The sequence below is a fragment of the Enhydra lutris genome, unplaced genomic scaffold (genome assembly GCF_002288905.1).
Source record: "Enhydra lutris kenyoni isolate GAN:26980312 unplaced genomic scaffold, ASM228890v2 scaffoldscaffold16, whole genome shotgun sequence".
NCBI classification, from domain to species: Eukaryota; Metazoa; Chordata; class Mammalia; order Carnivora; family Mustelidae; genus Enhydra; species Enhydra lutris.
This window is the reverse complement of record NW_019154100.1, coordinates 31,638,209-31,657,548: the sequence shown is the minus strand read 5'-3', so window position 1 is coordinate 31,657,548 and position 19,340 is coordinate 31,638,209. Positions and strand designations below refer to the sequence as shown.

At 47.1% G+C, this 19,340-nt stretch overlaps 1 protein-coding gene across 2 annotated transcripts in view; it reads left to right on the top strand.

Annotated features, from left to right (window-relative positions):
* LOC111147299 (phosphodiesterase 1C) overlaps positions 1–19,340 on the top strand; it is a 598,548-nt gene that overhangs the window by 156,915 nt on the left and 422,293 nt on the right. For both annotated transcript variants that reach the window (XM_022503266.1, XM_022503265.1), the window contains exon 2: positions 15,063–15,113. In XM_022503266.1, coding sequence (XP_022358974.1) covers positions 15,063–15,113 — 51 coding nt within the window. The remainder of the gene's footprint in view (positions 1–15,062; positions 15,114–19,340) is intronic.

Below are 19,340 nucleotides of genomic sequence, written 5' to 3'. Positions count from 1 at the left end.
TATATATATATATATATATATATATATATATATATATATATACCTACCACATCTTCTGTTGATGGACATCTAGGTTCTTTCCATAGTTTGGCTATTGTGGACATTGCTGCTGTAAACATTCGGGTGCACGTGCCCCTTCGGATCACTACGTTTGTATCTTTAGGGTAAATACCCAGTAGTGCAATTGCTGGGTCGTAGGGTAGCTCTATTTTCAACTTTTTTGAGGAATCTCCATGCTGTTTTCCAGAGTGGTTGCACCTACAGAGTGTTTTCTTATGGGGTAACTCATTTAGCCCTTTCTTAAAACAACATGAGGAACGCGGGGCATGTATCCTGCCTTTAAAGCTGTTTTCTAGAAGCAGCTCTGGCCCTTAGAGGCTGAATGAGGGAGTCAGGACCAGGCAGAGAGAGGCTGGCATTCACATCGAGCCCTGGAATCCTGAATCCGGAGCTTTGTCTCTGTACCATGATAAACCACAGTGACCATCAGGGTCTGAAGTCCTATGAAAATGACTCTCATGACACAGCTTTGCTAACACCCTTCCCAAAACAAGTAGACACAACTGTTGCCATTGGCTGTTCCCATTCCCTCTGTCCTTTCTTTCTAGGTTCCCTTTTGCAGGGCTGTGCAGAGGCTAGCTGAGAAATGGGGAGAGGCTAAGGCAGTGTATTTTTCAAATCTTAACACGAGCTTATATTTAATTTCGTTAGAGAGCTCTACTCTGCTTCCCTAATCTAAAATATACACCCCTACAACCTTCCTCTCTCTTGAGAGTACCCTGGACTTTTCTGTCACAGTGTTCATTTGAATCCTTAACTAGACTCCAAGCTCATTAGCAGAAAAACCTTATGCGGAAGAAGGTGAAAACTACCACAGTCCAGCAGGCAGTCGGGGGATGTGAGCTCAGTGTGTGTGCTGGGAAGAGTAAGAGGGAATTGTATAGGGAACAAACTGAGGGCTGCTGGAAGAGCGTTGGGTGGGGGATAGGGTGACGGGCATTAAGGAAGGCACTTGATGTCATGAACACTGGGTGTTATATGTAACTGATGAATCACTCAATTCTACCCCTGAAACTAATAATAATTAGTATATGTTAACTAAATGGAATTTAAATTAAAAAAAAAAAAGGAATTCTGTAGAAACTACAAAGGGAGACAGAGGAAAACACATCAGGCTTGTCCCTTGAAGGTTTGTAATGTGCGTTCTAGAAGCACAGCGGCCACCTTTCTTCCCCTTACCGCAGTATGTCCTCTTAGTGGGGATGCTGTGGAAGTTTCATCCAGCCAGGCGGCCATGACGTGCTGAGCAACCGCCTTCTCTGAAAACGAGTAATGATCAGTTTGCCCTTAATGCCTCATCTCTTGCTCATTCACCAGCAGACTGTAGTATGGTTTAATAGTTTTTTTTCTTAATTAATAGAGCTGGCCATCAACGGCCAACTCCCTGGGAGTGCTCTTCATCTCCAGCTTGTCCTCTGCTACCTGCCCCCAGAGACCACAACTGGGTCCTCCTCGCCTCCTTTTCTAAGTCAGTTCTAACATAAGATCCCGTTAGAACATAAGTTCTTTTTTTTTTTTTTTTAAATATTTTATTTGACAGAGAGAGATCACAAGTGGAGAGAGAGAGAGAGAGAGAGGAAGAAGCAGGCTCCCTACCTAGCAGAGAGCCCGATGTGGGACTCGATCCCAGGACCCTGAGATCATGACCTGAGCTGAAGGCAGAGGCTTAACCCACTGAGCCACCCAGGCAGCCCAGAACATAAGTTCTAACATAAGATAAAAACATAGTTTTTGTCCATCTCTCAGTTTTTTCCTTATTAGTACTAAAACAAAAGAACCAGAGCAAGGTTTTGACCTCCTGTGATCCCAGAGTTATCTGGAACCAGAATCCCAAGATACCATTCCTGCATTTCTGCAGAAGATGGTTTACTGAGATTCATGTGTCATGTGTGCACTTAGCTGTGAAGATAGGAAGAGGATTAAGAGTGTGTCCCTACTTTCATAGAACACACATATTGTTGGAAAGGTAGGCCTTAAAGAAGTAACACTGACCCCATCATCTGCCTTTTGTTGGGCGTCTCATCATGACTGTGGGCTAAGATGGTGCTGAGTGTTTCCCACATTTCAGCTTTCACCTGGACAACCTTGAGAGGTAAGTGTTGTGACTTAAAAGTGCACGTGAGGAAAATGACTTGGAGAGGTTTGGTAATACAGCAGAGGGGCCAGCATTCCAGAGGAGGTCCGTCTGACTGGAAAGCCTGCAGTCTCTCCACCTGTCATGACAGGAAGCTGGTGTCAGGAGGACAGGAGCTGGATCACAGAGTGACTTGTTCTTTCGGGGCAGTTGCATTTGGCTCGTGATGCGTGAATGGGCATCCGTTAGTTGGAGAAAGGGGAGAAGGACATGAAAGTCGAGGGAGGGCATGAATAAAGGCCTGAGGTAGAAAAGCGTCCAGAGTGGGACCCCAGGTAGCGAACTCAGGATGTGGGAAATGGTGGGGTCTGAGGCCAGAGCAGGGGGCTGGGGCCACAGTGTGCGGGACCTTGGCACCCGGGGTCAGACTGTACCCTGTGGAGCAGGCCGTGGGGAGACTACAGATAATACACAAGATACGACAAGATGGAGGATTGAAAACTCAGAGGACTTCAGAGGCCAGGCAGTAACAAGCTAGGCAGTGGGCTGGTTCATTATTGCTGAGGGGGCTTTGGGCCAGGCACAATTCTGAGTGCTGGGGGTACAGAACATAAAGGTGCTGGAAGCTTCCTTCCGGGAGCTTATACCCTCTTGTGTCCATGTTTGTGATGGAGAAGTGTTTTAACTCTAGATACCGACAGGTGCTTGAGAGAGGGTGAGGGTCTGAGAAGGCTCTGGGGCCCTGCCATTGGGGTGGAGACCTGAAAGGTGAGGGGCTGCTGTGCAAAGGATGAGATCTGTAAGAGGCAGGGTATGAGGTAGCCCAGAGCAAGGCCCTGGAACTAGACTGCACAGTAATGAATCTGGTTCTGCCACTTACAAGCTATGTGGCCTTAGGGAGGTCACCTAACCTCCCTGTGCCTCAGGTACCTCTTCTGTTAAGTGGAGATAACAACAGCACTACCCCTTAGGGTCGTGAAGAGAACCACATGAGTTAGCACCTGTAAAATGTTTAGACTGGCCTCTGGGCATGGAAGGTCGTGGAAGGGGAGCGACGCTATTGGAATCCTTGTTACTGGTATAGCACAGCATTCCAAGCAGGAGGAGCAAGTGAGAAGGCACTGACGTGGGAGTAGTTTTGGTGGCTTTGGGAGGGAGAAAGGAGGCTATGGCAACGTGGTCAAGTAGCAGATGAGAGGAGATGAGGTTAGATCAGGGAAGGATGTGTAGGCAGTGATTTGAACACAGTGAGATGTGCTGGAGGGATGTAAGCAGGGAAGCCATGCAGTCTGATGGACTGGTGGCAGACGGAGAAGGAGCGAGAGTAGAATGGGAGAGCCTAGGATGATGCTGGGGTCATCTAAACAAAGGACCCTGGGTGCTTGGGCCCCAGTTTTAGGAGAGGGGCTGGAAGGAGTGGTAGGACTTAGGAGATATTTTAGAGGTAAGCACTATAGGCCTTATTGGCAGAAGGGCTATGGGTATGATGGAAGGAATGGAAATTATATAACTTCACACATTTTTGTCCTGATCAACTTTGGTGGGGAAAGGAGGGCCGAGAGGTGGTGGTGGCATTTACCGAGCTGAGAAAGTCTGGGAAGAGCAAGATTTCTGGGAGAAACACAGTCCTCTTTGGCCATGTGCCGTCTGAGAGTCCTAATGCACATGTAGGCAGCTGGGATGCAGCCCGGCTGGTGTGAGCATCAGGGATTCATGCCACGATGGCCAGCTGTTCCCAAGGGAATTTAGACCTTTTACTTTTGAACACTTGCTTGCCAAACTCAGTACACCTGCCTCCAATTTGTGACTCTCCCTACCCCAAAGAGTTCCCAAACTTCCATCCAGTCAAGAAGATAAATTGCCAAGCCAGGAGCCTTTTCCGGGTTGGAAGTGGGGCTCTTTGGCGTCTGCAGAGGAGGAGAGGTCCTGGCAGCCTGCCGGTCTCTGTCCCAGGGCCTCTGTGGCTTCATGGCCGGATCTGGCTTCCTGTGCTCCTTCTCCAGCCCTTCACTCAGCTGCCATGTGTGCAGCAGGCCCTGCGCGAGGCTGGAGGGAAATTGTCTGGGCAGATATGGGCTCCACTGTGGGGAGCTCAGCCCAGTGGGCATCTGAGTTTCTGCTCAAGGGTACAGTGACCTGTGACTAATTTTATTTGTTTGAAGCCTCTGATTGGCTCAGCCTGCAGCTGGTCAGTAACAGCATGATGATCTATGCTGCTGGACAGAACAGTGCTGGCAGCGCGTGCCTGAGCCAAGCTCGGGAGCTGAGTGTGCACGCCAGCCCTTCGGGGCTCAGGGTCCTGCAAGGACCATGCATGAAGACGGAGCAGCTCCAGCGAATGCCGCCTGGATGTGGACTTCTTACCTGGGAACTGGGGAGCTCTTGGCTCATTTTGGGCTTTGCACCCTGCTGGTGGCATGCTCGGGGTGGGGAGCAGTTTTCTGGTTCAGCTCTGTTCTTTGTCAGGCCCATGGAGGGGGCTGAGCTTCCGTCTCCCTCTCTGCTTGGGCCCCTTCTCACATGCATACCCTCAGCGTCCGTCCTTCAGTAGGTTTCAAAGTCACGCTGTAAACAGTTCTTTCTCACAAAACTGCTGAAAGAAACCAAGGGAATTGGACGTTAGATTCCATAGTGTACGTTTTCAAAACCACGCTGGCGCTTTCTCTTAGATAGTGTGCTTGGTTGTTTCTTTTCCAAGTGGGTTATGTCCTTTAACGCCTCCCTATTCAGGGTGCGGTTCCGGGACCCACACCTGGGAGCTTGTTTGAAATGCAGAGTCTCAGGCCCCACGTCTTTTTAATCTGCATTTTGATAAGATCCTCAAGTGATTTTTATGCATAGTAAAGTCTGAGGTGAGGTGCTTCAGACAGCGGCCTTCTGGAACATACTCAGTCTTGGACAGCTCCTGATTATATAGTCCAGGAGATGGTTCCCAGATGCCCTTTGTCTCCTGAGAAGATGGGGATCTGGCTTAGCCTGAAGGTCACTGTGAAGGTGAATGTTGTTCACCTGAAGGCGAATGTTGTTCAAGCAATGGGTGACTGAGGCTTACTTAAAATAACACGTATAGGGGCACCTGGGTGGCTCAGTCGGTTAAGCCTCTGCCTTCGGCTCAGGTCATGAACCCAGGGTCCTGGGATTGAGCCCTGCATTGGGCTCCCTGTTTATCGGAGAGAATGCTTGTCCCTCTCCCTCTGCCCTTCTGCCCTGCTCATGCTCCCCCTTTCTCAAATAAATAAAATCTTAAAAAAAAAAAAAAAGACACACATATATTCTCTTCTTTTGGCAATGATTTAAGTGACTTGACTTTTGTGGGTGAAGGCCTCCAGTTATTTTTGTCAAATGAGGGGGGGACTGGGTGTGTCAGTCTGGGGATGAGAGGACTTAAGTGGCTGAGGTCAAGACAGTTGTCATCAAATGTTTCATCATAACAAAGAGCCCTCTAAGATTGTACAGCGGGTTAAAGGTGAAGGAGCCTATCTCCAGAGGGGCTGTACTCCCATCCCTAGCGGTGATTCAGGCATGAGCTTGCCATCCTCTTGTCTGGGATGTTGTAGGGGATCCAAGCAGGACATGCAGAGTTGAATTGGACGCCTTTTAACATGCATTCCAGCTTTGGTAACTGCAGAGGAAGGAGCAGAATGGCTCACAGAACTCAGTTTCAAGCCCAGCTTTCCCATTTACTGGCCCTGATTTGGACAAGTTACTTACCTTTCCTAAGCTTTAGTCCCCTCATCTGAACATAGGGATAATAATATTCACCTCATGGGCTCATGTGAACATTAATGAAAATTATGGACGTAAAGTTCCTACCAGCGCCTGGCATGATGTGGGGGTGTAAGACATTTTCGCATCCCTGCTCTTCTTCTCTATACTTTTCTTTGCCTTGTCTGGAGTGAGCTCTAGTTAGTGAACAGTTTGGACAGCCAGCCTGATATTGGGTTTTAATCTCATACAGTTCTGATTCTTGTTCTTCTGTGAACAAGGACCTTTCATTTAGCATTTGGCAGAATTTGGATCAGGTCATGTATTAATATGATGTTTCCCCAATTTGGCCTCAGGCTCTGTGAGGTTAGGGTCCAGTACCTTGACCAGGTGGTTTCCACAGAAATACCAGCACCGTGATACATTTATTTTGTAACAATTCCAGTAATCTGTGTCAGGAAACTCCATGCCTGACCTTTGGGTCTCAGCTGGACTCCTGGCCACCCATGGGCCAGTAATGTCCATCCTTGCATCCAGCATAGCAACAGGAAATGGGGGATCCAGTGGGGACTCAACAGAGGTTAATCAGTTGTTTGATCTAAGTCACAGGAAGCCTTGAAAAGTCAGTTTGAAACCCAACAACTTGGAAAGAGGGATCAGGAAAAGGAAGCAAGGAAGTGATTGAAATAAATAAATTTCACTTTTTCTTAATATCCCGTTTTGTTCCATAAAGGATTGGTGCCTACAGCAAAATAGAAATAAAATATAATTTGTGGAACGAGGTAGGATATAGGTAAATAAAAAAATGTATAAAATCAGGGCCAGGGAAGAAAGAAATTCATTTCACGAGTCTTCCCATATGACCCACATTCCTCCAAATTAAAATAAAGAAAGTAAAGGAAAAATGTTTCCCAAGCAGTCTTCTCAGGTTGGCAAAGGCTTGTATAATTTTCCTTCTGTCTGTGTTTCACGGCACGCCAGGCTGAGTGAACCAGTGAGCCGTTCTGCCCTCTGGCAAGCAGGCCTTGCCCTCTGTAAGGATTTGCCCGTTACCTTAGGAAAGAAAGGCCTGGAAGGTGCACCATCCCTGCCACTCTCAAATTATCAGCCCTGTTGAGTCATCACTACAAATTGGTTTTATTTTCTTTTGTGCAAGAGCTTGATTCAGAGTCAACTTGACAGCCAAATTGGCCCGGAAGGTATAATGAGGCGATGCTGAGCATCTCTGAATATAGAAGGGGGTGGGGAGGAACAGGCTGAGGGGTGCTGATGTCTTTTATGTCATTTGGGCACCAATTCCAGCTGGATTGCAGAGCTCTGTTCTGTGTAAGGAACAGAAGAGCAGGGTGCATTCCTCTGTGAGCTCCTAACTTGAGGCTAATTGGGGAGGAGACAAGGGCCTCTCCTACCAGGACCGGGTGGTAGTCGGGCTCAGCAAACAGTGGTAACACTCAGGTGCTGGGATGTGGCAGGCAGCACAGGGGTCAGGAGCACTGGCTCTGGAATAACGGAGCACTAGATTCAGTTTCCAGATTTGCCACTCACTAGTTTCATCTCAGGCAATTTACTCAAGTTCTCAAAGACTCAGTTTCCACATCTAGAAAACGGGAAAATAATAGCAATAACCTCAGAGAGTTGTTGTGAAGATAAAATTAGGTAATGAATGAGCAGAACTTTGTCTGGTCCTTAGTTATTACACAGCTAGCATTTCTCATTTTAAGCAACCCCAATAATGTATTTTAGATAAGTGTTTAACTCAGTTATTTTTGTGAATTAGGCATGTTGTGGCCCTATTCTTTGATGTGCCATGTAAGCTGACGCACTTTCCCATGTACCTGTCCGCCCTTCCCCTCCAGCCTCCCCCGTCCCACCCATTGCAGGCTTTGATCATAAGTCAGACTGGGCTTCAGAAGCCTCCTTAACACACCACTTTTACATTTTTGTGCTTAAAATGGATCCTGGGGTTGTCAGGCATTGATATTTACCAAACCCAGCAGGGGGGAAAAGGAAGCCAGACCCTTTACTTCCCCCTCAAACACACCACCGTGTGGGAGTTAAAGGGACTGACTACATCCCTTTTCCTGAGAACGCTGGGCTCGGAGTGGGAGACGGGTATGTTTCCGACTCTGCTCCTTGGCTCTGGTCTGATCTTGGACAAGTCACTTGACCCCTTGGAATGTCAGTTGCTTCCCCCGTTAAAGAGAACAGGCCTCCTGGGGCTGTATTTGTGAGCTGTAGTGCTTCTCATGCCAACATGAATTTGATTCTTGTTCCTATTCTCTTGTCCCTATTTTCACCCTAGGGAGGATATAAGAGGGTGGGGGAGTCAGCTGGTAGCTGGGGCTCTTACAGGGCAGTGAACGTTGTTCCTTTGTGTCTGGCGTCTCCCTCTTCTGGATGCCATTGCTGTGAGTCCTGGCGCCTGCACCCGCCTCGCAGAAGGACCTCTCTCTACTGACGGTCTCTGGGCTTGTGCCAGGTAGGAGGTCCCGGGCAGGTGACCTCCTCCACTCTCTGGAGGCTAGTAGGTGGCTTTCGGGGCGTGGGGGGGGGGCGGCGGCTAGGGGCTTGAGGGAGAGGGGCAGGCCTCAGTAAGACGTTTCTTTAGGTGCAGCCCTCTCCGGAGCATGGCTCCAGTGTGCCTGCCCCTCTTGGAAAGCAGAGAAGCCAAATGGAAAGAACATGGACTTTGGAGCCAGGTACACCTGGCTTTGGATTGGAGTTTGGCCACACAACTGTGGGTTCTTAGAAAAGTTACCTGACCTTTCTGAATTCCAGCGGCCTGAGTACGTTTCACGTGGGAACGGCAGTCTCAGTGTGAAGGCAGGGGCCGGGACGGGTTGTTCACAGCCTTACCTGGTACCTGCAGTTGGGTCAGGGCTTGATAAATATTGCCCAATGTTTCTGAGGGCTGAATTGATACCTACAGTCCATGGAAGTGCTCACTGTGTGCTAGCGTCCTTCCACCTTCCTCCTCCACTTCTTCTAATTCTTGGCACCCATTGTACTCCGGGCAGTAGGTTGGTAGAAGGTTGGTCATCAGCTTGTATGATAAATATTGCGTGCCAGGCGTTTAGGCATTGGGGGTGGGGTAGAGAATCCATGTTCTGAGTTTGGCTCACATCACCACGACCATGGGATCATGATCATGGCCTTCTTCTCTGGCGCTGGTCCGGAGAATCCATTGTAGTGGCAGGAGGAAGGCAAAACGCCCAATGAAGAAAGTACAGAGCCTACGAGAAGGCGACAGTGCTGCGGGGAAGAGTGGAGCAGGGAGGGGAATGGGCGCAGGGGAAGAGGGGGAGTTGGGAATTGTGATCTTAGTCATGTGATTATGGAAGGCCTTACTTAGAAGGGGACAACTAAGCAAATGTGATGATCTTGGGCCAAGTCTCTTGCTCCCCAGCATCGAGCCAGTTTTCCTTCCTTGCCATTGTTTGGGTTTTTGCAAGCTGAAGGCACTGTGAGCAGCTCTGAGCTTCGTCTTTTATAGTAACTTCGGAAGATGTCTAGAACCTCATTCTAAGGCTCTCTTCTCTGGGAGTCCCTTGTGCCTGGCTTTCTGGCCCACCAGGCTTCCCAAAGCACCTCCCCTCGAGAGGTTCCTGGGCTGGCCTCAGATACTGTGGCAAAGCAGCTGACAGGCCACGCACTGGGCAGGTTTCCTTTCAGGAAGCCAGACTCTGTTCCCGGCTCATTTGCTAACCGTGCTTTGGCTGTCGCACCCGGTACCCCAGCTGCGTTTATACTCGCCCAGGTGCCGGAGCTTCCAAAACAAGGGTGGTGGTGTTTTGGGGGCTACTTTTGGTTACAAAGCAGTGTGCACCTGCCCAGGCCACCACCACAACTGTTTGGACCACCCCCCCTCCTGTTCTGATGGCCTGGATTGTTCGCAGCTGAGCTGGGACATCAGCGCACCCTCATGGCCAGGGGCTGGGGTGCTCATTGTTCTGAGTTAACTTCCTGTCTCTCCTGCCTCTCTCTCAGTGGTTTCCATGGCAAGCCCTTCCTTTCAGATTTGCTTCTGGCCATTTTGTTTTTTTGGAGGTGTGGGGACTGTGCACTATAACACACATATGAAGGGCATACTTCATTTACAGTGCTGCTTTTCTCATAGGAGTGTAGCTTCTGAGGAAATTGATTAAAACCCAGCCTCCTGTCCCTACTTGGAGGGATTCTGATTCAGGGTTTCTGAGTTGGGACCAAGGAATCTGCATCATCATCATCATCAGTATAGTTTTTAAGTCAGTTCCCAAGCTCATGGTAGATAGACCCAGACTGAAAGGCATCCCTTTCCCCCCTAACTTATTTGTATGTCAAGATGGAGTGAAATCTACTATGGCAGTCCCCCCAGAGCTTCGCCTAGTGCTGGGCTTATAGTTGGTGCTCAGGACACCGGTGGAAGTTGGAGGCAATCTTTTTTTTTTTTTTTTTAAGATTTTTTTATTTATTTGACAGAGAGAGAGATCACAAGTAGGCAGAGCAGCAGGCAGAGAGAGAGAAACAGACTCCCTGCTGAGCAGAGAACCCGATGTGGGGCTCAATCCCAGGACCCTGAGATCATGACTTGAGCCGAAAGCAGAGGCTTAACCCACTGAGCCACTCAGGCGCCCCTAAATCATTTTATAAGAAACCCTTCTCAATGTGAAGAGTTGCTCACTAATAGGTTCCCACAATTATGTTTGCAGTTAGAACAGTTGATTTTTTTCTTAATGCAGAGGCATATCTCTGTTCAGGCTTTTGATGACACAACAAAAGCATCCTGAAAAGAGGAACTGAGTAGGGGTGATTATTTTTGAAGGAATTTGAGCCACACCTTCCTTCCCGAATGTTGCTTTGGTAACAATGTGTGAAGTTACACTATCAGTGCCTCTCAGCTGCTCAGGGGGATCAGGGGGCCCCTTAACAGGTATGAATCTTGGGTCCCATCCCCAAGGCTCTGTTTCATTGGGCCAGGGTGTGGCCTAGGCATCAGGATTTTAAGAAGTTCCCTAGGAAGTTCTTATGTGTGGCCAGGGCTGCAAATCCCTGACCTAGAAAGTGTGGAACTTCTTGTAGAGGAGAGTGGGAGACTTGTCTCTTGAATCTTAGAGGGAGTCCTCTTGGACTAGAGATGGAAAGTCCCCTGGATTTTGTGATCCAAGACTGCTCTGGAAACTGAATCTAAAACATAATTTGTATGAATAAATAGACATACACATACAGTATCTAAAATGTTAATGTATATCAAATAGTAGTTAATTGTTTTCTATCCCTTTAATAAAACATTTTTCTGATTATAAACGTGGTACACGACTACATAAACTATTAGGTTTATGCAGAAAAGTATAAAATAGGTTAAAAATCTCCCCAGATGTCAGCATACAGAAGAAATAACTATTAATACATCTCGTACACATCTTTCCACTCGTTTCTCTTTGCCTGTAGAGACATGCAGCCTAGACCTACAATTCAATGTCAATGGAATCAATGATATATACAGGTCTGGGTGTTTTGCCCAACAGTATGATATGGATAACTTTCCTTAAATCCTCATAATCACTTTTATGAGATTTTGCCAAATGCAAGCTCTAATTGGGTCTGATGAATGGAACATCTACTTTGCTGTTAAGACTTGCTGTATAGGGGCGCCTGGGGCTCAGTGGGTTAAGCCTCTGCCTTCACCTCAGGTCATAGTAATCTCAGGGTCCTGGGATCGAGGCCTGCATCAGGCTCTCTGCTCAGCAGGGAGCCTGCTTCCCCTTCTCTCTGCCTGCCTCTCTGCCTACTTGTGATCTCTCTCTGTCAAAAAAACAAAAAAACAAAAAAAAGGACTTGCTCTGTGTGTGTATATATATATATTTAAAATAAAGGGCAGACAGCAGAGGTTGAGGGCTCCTGTGTTGGTCGAGAAGCCTGGATGTGTCTGAGCAGTCGGTGGGCTGGGCACAGAGGGCTCAGCAAGCTTGGCCACAACCTCTTTTTGTAGTGTTGGTCTCTATTGAGTTTTAGTTTCATTATTTAGGCTTTTTTTTTTTTTAAGGTTTTATTTATTTGACACAGAGATAGAGAGTACAAGTAGGCAGAGCAGCAGGCAGAGGAAGAAGGAGAAGCAGGCTCTCCACTGAGCAGGGAGCCCGATGTGGGGCTCGATTCCAGGACCCTGAGATCATGACCTGAGCTGAAGGCAGCTGCTTAACCAACTGAGCCACCCAGGCGCCCCTCATTATTTAGGCCTTTTAAACAGTTTTTGTTTTAATTTGCTTTGTGGACCATGCCGAGAATAGAGAACGATGTCCAGTGCCAGTCGACAGAGTTGCCTCCTGAACAGGCAGGAGGTGGAACCACCTGGAGGGGGCGTCTCGGCAGTGATCCATTGCTGGGCCTTGCACTGGATAGCTATTCAGTTATTGAGAAAAGACAACAAGCTAAATTTTTATTTGAAATCTGTTGGCTTGCCTTTTTTGGGGGGAGGGGGGTGTAGGGGCAGAGAGAGAGAGAAACTTAAGTAGGGTCCATGCCCAGTACAGAGCCCGAAGTGGGGCTCAATCTCATGCCCCGAGATCATGACCTGAGCCAAAATACAGAGTTGGATGCTTAACCAACTGAGCCACCCTGGTGCCCCTGACATCTCTTGCTTTTTAAATGTAGACTACTAATTGTTTAAAAACACTGTGGGGCCAAACAACACACCTGGGACTTTTTATAGTCCTCTGGGAGCCAGTCTTAGGTTCTTGGTCTACTAAGACATCTGTGGCAGTGGTATGGATTTAGTCTACTTGATTTAGTTCTAAAAATATTGACCTATGTGTTATTCTACGTGGCACTTGCTCAGTGTTCGAAAGACTGGAAATACAAAGATGAAAAGTTATGCTCCTTGTCTTGGGTGGGGTACCTTGTAGTTGAGAGGAGCTATTCTCAAAATATGGTCCCCAGGCCAGCTCCTCAGTATCAACTGGGAACATGTCAGAAATGCACATTCTCAGGCCCCACCCCAGATTCACAGAATCAGAATTTACATTTTAGCAAATGCTAAAATGCAGTCTTTTTGTTTTTTTTTTTTTTTTTAAAACATACCTTCCTGATGGTTCTGACTCCTTGCTGAAGTTTGAGAACCAGTGGTCTGGGAAGGGAGTTAAGTGTATGGACAGAGATCAATGGGATGGAGAAGTTGTGGTGAGAGTCAGGGAAGCTTTTCAGAAATAAATGACTCCACCTGAATCTTAAAGGATGAGTAGAAGTTGGCAGGTGAGCACTGGGGAGAGGAGGGAGCAAAACGAACAAGAGTGAGGAGGAGAGAGTGTGTGTAGGGTTTGGGAATTGTCAGTTTAGAGCATGTGGATTCTCTGGCAAATAGAATGAGCTGAGAAGACTAGATGGGCCCAGGTGTTGCATACCAGGTCACATTAGCTGGATTAGGTCTTGTAAGTGTTGGGACATCACTGGAGACCTTGGAGTAAGGGAATGTGGCACTGGGTCTGTGTTTAGGAAAATAATACCACTGGCATGTTTCTTTCTGAGTAGAGACAATCCTCTTGATACTTCACTGGCCTAGATCTGGATTCCTGCCTCTCCTGGTGTGATTTGGATCTGGGTCAGCAATTCCCATCCTTGGATGGGGTGGTGGGTAGAGGAGGGAAAAGCTCTTGCATGAGGAAACAGTCATTGCTGCATGTGAATTTGTGACTGCAATTGTCATATGTCACTGTGTCCCCTTCCTTCCCACAGGGAAAATGCTCATTCTCCAAGCTGAACATTTTAGTGGATGCTAGTGTTTTCAGCAATGGCAGTGGTCTTTGTTTTCCTACGTTAAAAGCAGCTCATCAATTTCTGCAGCAAATATTTTTGGGAAAAAACCCCTTGCTCTGTTTTCTTTTCTTAGAGTTCTATGGTGTTTGAAGAGGGAATCATTTGAACTCAAGGCCAGGGAAACTCATGTCTATACCTTACTAGGGCTTTCTTCTCCCTCCCTTTCTAGCCCTCTTTCTTTTTGAAATGCTGGGAGGTAGTGGGAGCAGGCTGCAATGTCATCTCCCCCTGCTGGTCGTTTTGTGTAATGTCTTGTTGGTAATCTACAAAGCCGGCGCAGACAATGGGCCAGGCAAATGACAGAAAAGTAGACCCAGGTTGGATCCATTAACTTTTAAAATTTGTCCACACGTAGTGCATTGTGAAATCTTTACCTTTGTGAGAGGGTGAAAGGATTTTTTTTTTTTTTTTTTTTTACTCCTTCCATTCTTTGCACATTGATGTAGTGTTTACAAAGCGGTTATTTCTTTTGTGTGGCTACTGCAGCTTTGCATGCATTCATGATTACAGCAATCCCTTCTATTCTGCCACTTAGTGAGTTGTTGTTTTTTTTTTTTTTTTTTTGTAAGCTAAAACGAACAGGTTTTTCCAGTTAATTGCTTTGGGTGTTCTGTTCAACTTGACCACAAGTATCTGTGCCTGTTTACTCTGAGTATATAAAACAACCAAGCTGTAATCCTTATGAGCATTAAAGTGATATTTAATGTGAGTGAAACTTGTGTTTCTACTTGATGATCGATCTCTGTTTTTAATCACAAAGGTGGTGTTCATAAATAGGGGATTCTCATTATGACTCTCTCCACATGATAAATTATATAGAGACATTTCAGAGGACGGTGAAATGCCTCGCTGAGAAGCTTTAAGGGTAAGGTTTTTCTAGAGCAGTTCTCCGAATAATTCCACTCCCCTCGCCCCTTTTAAACTTCTCTGTTTGGGAGCATCTAAATTTAAACAGCCTTCCTAATAAAAAACTAATCTTGTTGTTACCTTCTAAAATCCTGTCTTGACTTTGCCCCTGTGTGCTGAGCAGATTGGATTTATGGGGTGGTTTACATTTATGTGTTTCAAGACAATCTGATAAGAGGAAGCTCGAACCCGCTTGGAACTCAGGCATTCTTGCCTCTTACCACGTAGGTGCAAGTCAGTTACCACCTCGAGGCATAATAAACTATGATACAAGAGATATTGTCTAGGTCCTCTCCAGCTTTATTCAAATGCACTCATCAAAATGATTAAGACATTTATCCTCATTTGGACATTGAGAGCAATCCCAGAAATAAGAGAAAGAGAGAAGTGAAGTTGCTTTTATTGTCTTACAAAGATCCTCAAACATAGTTTAATGTCAAATCAGCCAGAGGGTTAGCTGTAAATTGGGTGTGTTCTGTGGACTATGTGCCTTGTTCTTATTGCATTGTCTGCCTTTTTTTTTCTCCAGTTGCAAATGAAGCTGGAGACAAGACCGCCAGACCCCTCGCTCGCTTCTCCCGTGAGTAGATCTTGTTTCACTCCTTTCCTGGGCTCCTTTAGAGGCCTTTTTTTTTTTTTTTTTTTTTTTAAATTTGACAGACAGAAATCAGAAGTAGGCAGAGAGGCAGGCAGGGAGAGAGGAGGAAGCAGTCTCCCCGCTGAGCTGAGAGTCCGATGCAGAGCTCGATGCCAGGATCCTGGGATCATGACCCGAGCCAAAGGCAGAGGCTTTAACCCACTGAGCCACCCAGGTGCCCCCAGAGGCCTTTTTTAACCTGCACGCTCTACTGCTGTAACCCTGCCAGGTGTCAGTAGAACACTCTCAATAAAAGAGCCATATAAAAAATATCTTCAGCGGGTTAATATTTCATTTGAGCCCCACCGCGGGTGAGCTATTCATTGCTCTTGCCTTTTCAATCCTTAGAACTGTGTGCGGTTTATCAAACTGTGCTCTAGTGTTTTGCTATTTCAAGTGGGGTCCTGGGAGCCACAGAACTAGCATGCCTGGGGAGTTTTAGAAATGCAGAGCCCCAGGCCCAAGGAATCAGAATTTGAATGGAACAAACCCCTAGGTGATTTCTGTGCAGGTTTGAGTTTGAGAACTGCCCATTGGGAATCCCTGCAGTGGAGGTGGTTTTTTTTATGAGGATAGAGTGAGGAAGAGTATGTGAAATGCACGTACTCGCCAAGGTCCACACATGTGTGAAACTGTCATCACCACCCAAAGTGATTTAGGGGCTGCCTCCAGGGGATTTCCCTCCTTGAGGTGACATTTTTGAAGCTCATATAGATTGAATGGTTTTCCTTGGGATCCCATAAGGGTCTTGGAGCTCCCCATCAATTTCTCTCGATTCTTCTGTCTCCAGGTCTTGATCATAATGGGAGAACAGGAGTCAAACGCTTCGCAGTGTTTTCTGTGCTAGTGTGATCAGCAAATCACACAGCCCATTAATGCTGTCCCTGGAATGAAAACCCAGATCCCAACAAGGGAGCAGAAATACCAGAGGTTGAGCAGGGCTGGGTGGAGGTGTTCCCCAAGGCCTGGAGCAGAGAAATGGTGGGGCTGTCCATCGAAATGGATGGATTTTTCTTTCCAGCACCATCAGTACTTGCTGGCTTTTGCTTCAGGTAATTTCCCGGCTATTTTCTGGGCCTCAGTTTTCCCATCTGGAAACCAGAAAATTCATACCCATCTTCTCTCCTTTATAAAAAGGTTACCTACTTTTGAAGTCATGGCACACAAATTCCCCGTCACTGCATAGTTTGCATAAAGTAAATCAAGTCGTGAGTGTGGATACCACCAGAGTAAGCCTCAATGCCTAGAACTGAAAGTATCATTTCTCTATCTACAGGGCATTCTTCTAAATTCTGCCTTTCAGCTCTGCTGGGGAGGCTTCAAAATTTTTGAGACTGATTCCTAGAAATGGTTTTTATAGAACTGTAATAATACATGGTAATGTGAGAGCATTAAGTGCTCACATTTTAGAAGCTGTGAAATAAAACACTCGTTTCTCACTGCCCTCCTACCTGGAACCTTACTTCCCAAAATAAGTATCTCATCCCACAACTCAACGAGAATGATGAATATGCTTTTAGTCCCTTTCTTTATCTCCCGAGCAGTAGTCAGGCAAATTAATAAGCCGAAATCGTAATCCAACCACTCTGCATGCCTTGTGGTGCTCCCACCTCTCTGAGGGTGCCTGGAGCTTTTTTTTTTTTTTAGTGATTTTTTTTTTTTTAAGATTTTATTTATTTATTTGAGAGAGAGCACAAGCAGGGAGTCGGGAAGGGCAGAGGGAGAAGCAGACTCCCAGCAGAGCAGGGAACTTGATCCCAGGACTCGGAGATCATGACCTGAGCAGAAGGCAGAGGCTTAACCGATGAGCTGCCAGGTGCTCCTGCCTGGTGCTTTGATGCTCCCTGTGACCCGTAGGAAGGGGATGGACCAGGATCCTATCACTGTGAAGCCAGAATGACACCTGGAGCAGCTGGTCCCTTCCCAGATAGAAGAGGTTGACTTTGCTTGTAAATAGCTTCCACCACTTCTGAATTGCATGTCTGGGTTGGAAGGATGATATGTCACTTGAAAGCTTATTCATAGAAGATAGTGAGGACGTAAGAGAAGCAAAATATACAGGCAAAAAATAATTAGTGGCAAACCAGTCAAGTTGGGCTGTTTCTGGAACCAAAAAAAAAAAAAAAAAAAAAAAATTTCCGGACTGGGCGATGTTTGGGGGGGGGGGGGGGGGTCAGATGGTATTATTATTTCCTAAATCTTTTCGTAGCAGATAATAGAGGAAGAAAATTAGGTGGCCTTTAGGAAGAAAAAATATATATATTTTTCTTTTTTTTTTGGTGGAGGAACTAGGGATTGAACCTAGGACCTCGTGCAGGGAAAAATAATTCTTAACGTAGTATTGTCTGACTGACACTTTGCTTAACCACATTGAGAATAACCTTGATGCTGTGGTGGGGTATGAATGAAATGTTCAGTTTGGGGAGATTGGAAGGATTTGGATGACAGACTTCTCTTTGGAGGTTTGAAGATGAATACTGTGACCTTCTCCAGTGTTGGCAGCTGCTAACACACGTGTCAAACCCTCTGGTGAGCGCTGCCTAGCATGGATGTCAGCCCAATGGGAGTGGGAAACAAGAACACAGGCTGGAAATGCTGTGAAAGCTGGACCCGCTGAGGTGGGGGAGGGGTGGTCTGCAGAAGAACGCTCAGGGCTGGAAGGAAGGAGCTGGCCCTGGGGCCTCACAAGTCATCCCAAGGTTTTCATTCCCCTGGCGGGTGGGGGCTCACATCCTGATTCCGATGCCCCTGGAATATGCGGCTCATTTCTGTGTAGATTTTGCCCGTGCTTGAATCAATACACCCTTCTTGGCTTCCCTCCATTGCAAGAGATAAGCTGTGTTGATTCTATTAAGAAATCCTAAAGGAGAACCGGGGGAAGTAGAGGGTAGGAATCATGAAAACATCTAGCTTTTCTGAGCCCTGGTTTCTGATCCTGCTCTGGCCAGCTGCTCTACCAGCCTTGTAGGCCTCATTGGGCCGCTTCTGCAACACAGCCCATGCTGGGGTTTCTTCTTGGAATCCGTGTCTCTAAGTGGCTGACACGGCTACCAGGAGGCCCCTGGTGGATGGGTCACTGGCTGACACTGGGGCTGCTGAGGCAGATGTTGCCCTGATAGCCTGGGATAAATAACACGAAGCACAATGTCTGCACACTCAGTGCCTGGTAAGTACGGGAGATTGTCACTGTGTATTACCACCCTTCCTGTCCTCCTCCTCCTCCCTCCTCTCGTTCATTTCCACCCTCCCTCCCTCCCTCCTTCTTTTTACATATATTTATTGAGGACTTGTCTATGGCAAGCCCTAGAGACACACACAGGAGTGAGTTTGTCTTCAGAGGGCCCATAGTCTGATCAGACGATGCAGAAGTAAATGGTTCCAATATAGCATGTGGAGGGAAACCCTAGAGAGGAGGGAGCTACATGAACCAGATGGGGAAACCTCATCCGACCTGGAGAGGGAGTGGATTCAAGGGATCCTCCTGGAGGAGACAAGTATTAGCTGAGATTTAGGGAGGGAGCGGAAGTTAATAGGGAGAGAAGATAACTTCTTTAAAAAAAAAGCGGGGGGGGGGGGCAATACAATTTTTCAGGGATTAAAGGTTGCATGCAGTGCTCAGATGTGGCCACAGTGTGGTAGCAGAAGCCCAGAATTTGGTGTGCAAGGAGCCTTGAAGGAGGCAGGCATCCAGTGCCCGGGACTTTCAGGGAGGCAGCCAGGGCTTTGAAAGAGCCCGTGCAGCGGGAGGTCTGGCCTCAAAGCTTGTGTAGCTGGGCACCTGCACTGTGGAGTTTTTCCTGCTTCGCTTTCTCCCCTGAGGTGAACTGTGGTTGAAGAGAAAATAGTGGAATCAAAAGCAGTAAGGCAGTGGAGCCCCATTTGACTTCTGCTTTTGGAGGTAAAAAGCCAGGTAGTGTTGAAAACAGATCATCCTGTTGAAGAGCTGGAGTAGTCTGGGGGGATGGATGTTAAAGCAAAAGGAAGGTCACTTGCTGTTTTTGTACTGGGTATGTAATCAGGATGAATGATCCCTTTCCCTGGGTAGAGAATGGGGGGGGGGCAGATCGGGGTATACACTGAGGGTGAGCTCTGGGATTGGGATAGAGAGGAGCCAGCACCTAGTACAGGATGATATCCATTGTGGAACCCCAGGGCAAACTCAAAATCATA